The sequence below is a fragment of the Anopheles darlingi genome, chromosome X, assembly GCF_943734745.1.
Source record: "Anopheles darlingi chromosome X, idAnoDarlMG_H_01, whole genome shotgun sequence".
NCBI classification, from domain to species: Eukaryota; Metazoa; Arthropoda; class Insecta; order Diptera; family Culicidae; genus Anopheles; species Anopheles darlingi.
The window spans coordinates 6,333,774-6,336,808 of NC_064873.1; the positions used below are offsets into that span (position 1 = coordinate 6,333,774).

The window sequence follows — 3,035 nt, forward strand, 5'->3', positions numbered from 1 at the left end:
AGAACACCAAATCCTCTGTCCAACACCAAATCGTGTGAAATTTAATTTTTTTATTACCCAAGCAACCACGATCCTCTTGTCTGCTCTTTATTCGAACAATTATCCTCCTGAAGGAACGAACAGCTCTCCTCATCAGAACAATTTTCCTCCTGACACCGGTGGTGCATTTAACCCAACGATATTTTTTAATAAAAACCCGGAGACGGTCTTTTCCCTGTGGAATGAAAGTTTCGAATCATTTATTTGTCCGATTTTGAACTCCTTCCGCCGATTTTCCCTTTGTGAATCAATCCCGCTGAACGCAGCGTGCACCCGGAACACTGACGATACCACGCGGAGGTCGCAATCGATCGTTGCGACCGATCGGGGCCGCAAACTCAGCTTCAAAACACCGGTCAGGTTCCGAGGTTCGTTCTCCACACCGGTGCTGCCTTGGGCGGATTGCGGACACTGCCGGTGACCTTATTGCACGTTGCTCTACCATCCCGAGGGGTCGCGCTCGCAACAGCCAGCATGACCATTTTGTTCAACACCATGATCATCTTTCGGCAGGTCAGTTCACCGATGATAATGCATTCCGTCATCTGTGGCTGTATGCCTTTTTCGGCATCGATTACCAGCGGCATCATATTGGTGATCTACGCATCGCCGATGATCGTCCGGATGAGGTTGACATGGCCGATGATGATCCGGATGAGGCTGGCATGGCCAGCACCTTCAACGAACGTGAACTGAACACGTTCAAACCCAACCCTTTCAGGTTATCCGGCAGATCAAACTGGAAGCCGAGATCAAACGTGATACGAGTTTGATGACGAGTAGGAGATGTGCTAAAGTTGCTCTGTAAGAATGTTGATCCTTGATATTATGCCGGCATTATAATGTTATTTTAAAATACTTACGATGGTTGATTCAGCTACTGCAGTACTTGGTTTAGATGTGCACTTAGAATTTAGAATTTTCACTTTTCTGAATTTGGATTTGAAACATAAACACGCGACCGATCGGTTTGACATAGTGTGCGTGAAGCCAATGGGTGTTTACAACCGCCACCCCCCATTGACAAGCAGCATGCAATGTAACTGCTTAATGTTTAAGGCGGCTGCTAAGCGGCCACTAAACAGGCAGGTTTCTCTACACAGTGGCCGCTTAGGGGCCGCTTAAACATTAAGCGGTTACATTGCATGCTGCTTGTCAATGGGGAGTGCCGGTTGTAAACACGCAGTTGCTGTAATGGTATGTGTGTCATTTGGATGTCGTCCTGAAAATTCCGGAAAGAAACGGCGCAATAGCAACGCCGGTTGCAACATCGCGTGTTAAAATAAGTAAAAACCTTTAAATGAGTAAAAAGTGTAGTGTAGAATAAGTGAAACAGTAGTGTACCATCGTAGTAAGCTGAGGTAAGTGTAGTTCACCTTAAATGCGTGTTTGTTTCTCGTTTATCCGCAGCATCGTGATCGTGACGCAGTTACTGATATTATGAAGGAACACCGGATGATAAGAAAGGCTATGGGATGAAGTAAGTACGCCGGTACCGGATCGTATCAATCCACGGTGACACTAACACGGATTCTCCCTTCCCCACAGGATGCTCACAATTCCATACTAAACTTTGAGGAGAACGTGTCGTGTACTTTGCCGTGTAGGAAGGGCCCGGTGGCGTCGAGTTGGCCAAGTAGTGTAACCTTGCCTACCTTTCTGCGGTCGATGGCCTTTACGGGGGGAGAAGAACTTCGAGCAGGCACTGAAGGATGCGCTTAACTTTTGAACGAAGTGAAGTGATCGATTGAATGATTTGTGCAGCAACAGCAGCATCCGGTACACCATGTGCAGCAGACACAGCAACCGGTGCAAGTACCTCATCCTCAAGATACGTGGAGTGCTAGTTACCGGTACGCAGAATGGGGGAGGTGAAGGATGCGCTCACCTTTCGAACAAAGATGCTCCGTTGCCAGCCCGTACGCCATACGTGAATGGTGCCGGTGGTGTGCCGAAGGAAATCGCCGGTCGTGAGTGGAGTGCGGAGACGATAGAGGACGTCAATGCGACTACAACGGTGCTTGCCCTGAAGCATGGACCGAAAATGTTCATCGAAAACTACTTCCGTAATGGGTAAGTCGCGTCGGCACCGAGGTGGGGCGGGCGGGATTTGTACATACAAATCATAACAATGATCTCTACCCCGTAATGAATGATATCAATGATCTCTACCCGCAATGAATGATAACAATGATCTCTAACCCGTAGCACGCCACCGCTATCACGACATCACCGCGGCGCGGGAGAAAGATCGGCTACGGCCCTGATCGTCAATGGGGAGTCCCCTCTGCTGATCGGGAATGGTAGCAGCTGCTGCTCGTCATCCGACGAACGGATCCACAATGAATTACTGCGGCATGCACTGACGCATCATCCGCTCCATCACCACCACCATTCGAATCAGCATCACAGTGAGGTTCAGCAACGGTACCTCATCGGATGCTACTTACGAAAACAGCGAGGAAAGGTAAGTCCTTATACCGGTGGTCTGATTCATTCTCATTCTCTTTACCTCTTTCTCTTCTTGACAGCCACCATCCACATCATGCATCGGCCAAGGATGTGGAGGAATGTATCGGCCAAGGGAATGTGCTCTCCTCGCCAGCCTCGTTGAACGGTTTGTTAAAGCGATCGGCACCGAATGATTCGTACAGTGGCACCCCGACTGGCCATCATCACCATCACCACCATAATCGGCAGCAACTCGTTGCTCACCGGATCAACGAACAATGCGGATAGCAAACGGTGCCGGCACTCCTCCACCACATCATCCACATAATCTCGGCACGGAGTACGGTGGCCCAGTACCACTGTCATTGCCAGGTACGGGTATCACGGTGTCCCCATACTAAGGTGGAATTCTGCATGCTGCTAGCATAGCTTCGGACGATCTACTAGCGTTACACCTCGCCACCACGGCAAAGAAAACCAAAGCCCGCATCGGAACGGCAGTGATCCAGCAGTTGCGTATGCTGTGAAGGTGATGTTGCCGTCAG

At 49.6% G+C, this 3,035-nt stretch overlaps 1 protein-coding gene across 3 annotated transcripts; it reads left to right on the forward strand.

The window, feature by feature from the left end:
• The first annotated feature begins 1,260 nt into the window (after positions 1-1,260).
• Positions 1,261-3,035, forward strand: LOC125959283 (uncharacterized). Of its 3 annotated transcripts, XM_049692109.1 has the most exons (5): positions 1,261-1,325; positions 1,450-1,519; positions 1,588-2,112; positions 2,248-2,506; positions 2,599-3,035. In XM_049692109.1, the coding sequence occupies exons 3-5, from the start codon at positions 1,826-1,828 to the stop codon at positions 2,776-2,778; spliced, it is 726 nt and encodes a 241-aa protein (XP_049548066.1). In that variant the 5' UTR covers positions 1,261-1,325; positions 1,450-1,519; positions 1,588-1,825; the 3' UTR covers positions 2,779-3,035. The 3 variants fall into 3 exon arrangements, with proteins under 3 accessions (XP_049548066.1, XP_049548057.1, XP_049548074.1); XM_049692100.1 differs by lacking the exon at positions 1,261-1,325 and having other exon boundaries at positions 1,348-1,519; XM_049692117.1 differs by lacking the exon at positions 1,261-1,325 and having other exon boundaries at positions 1,348-1,519; positions 2,571-2,792.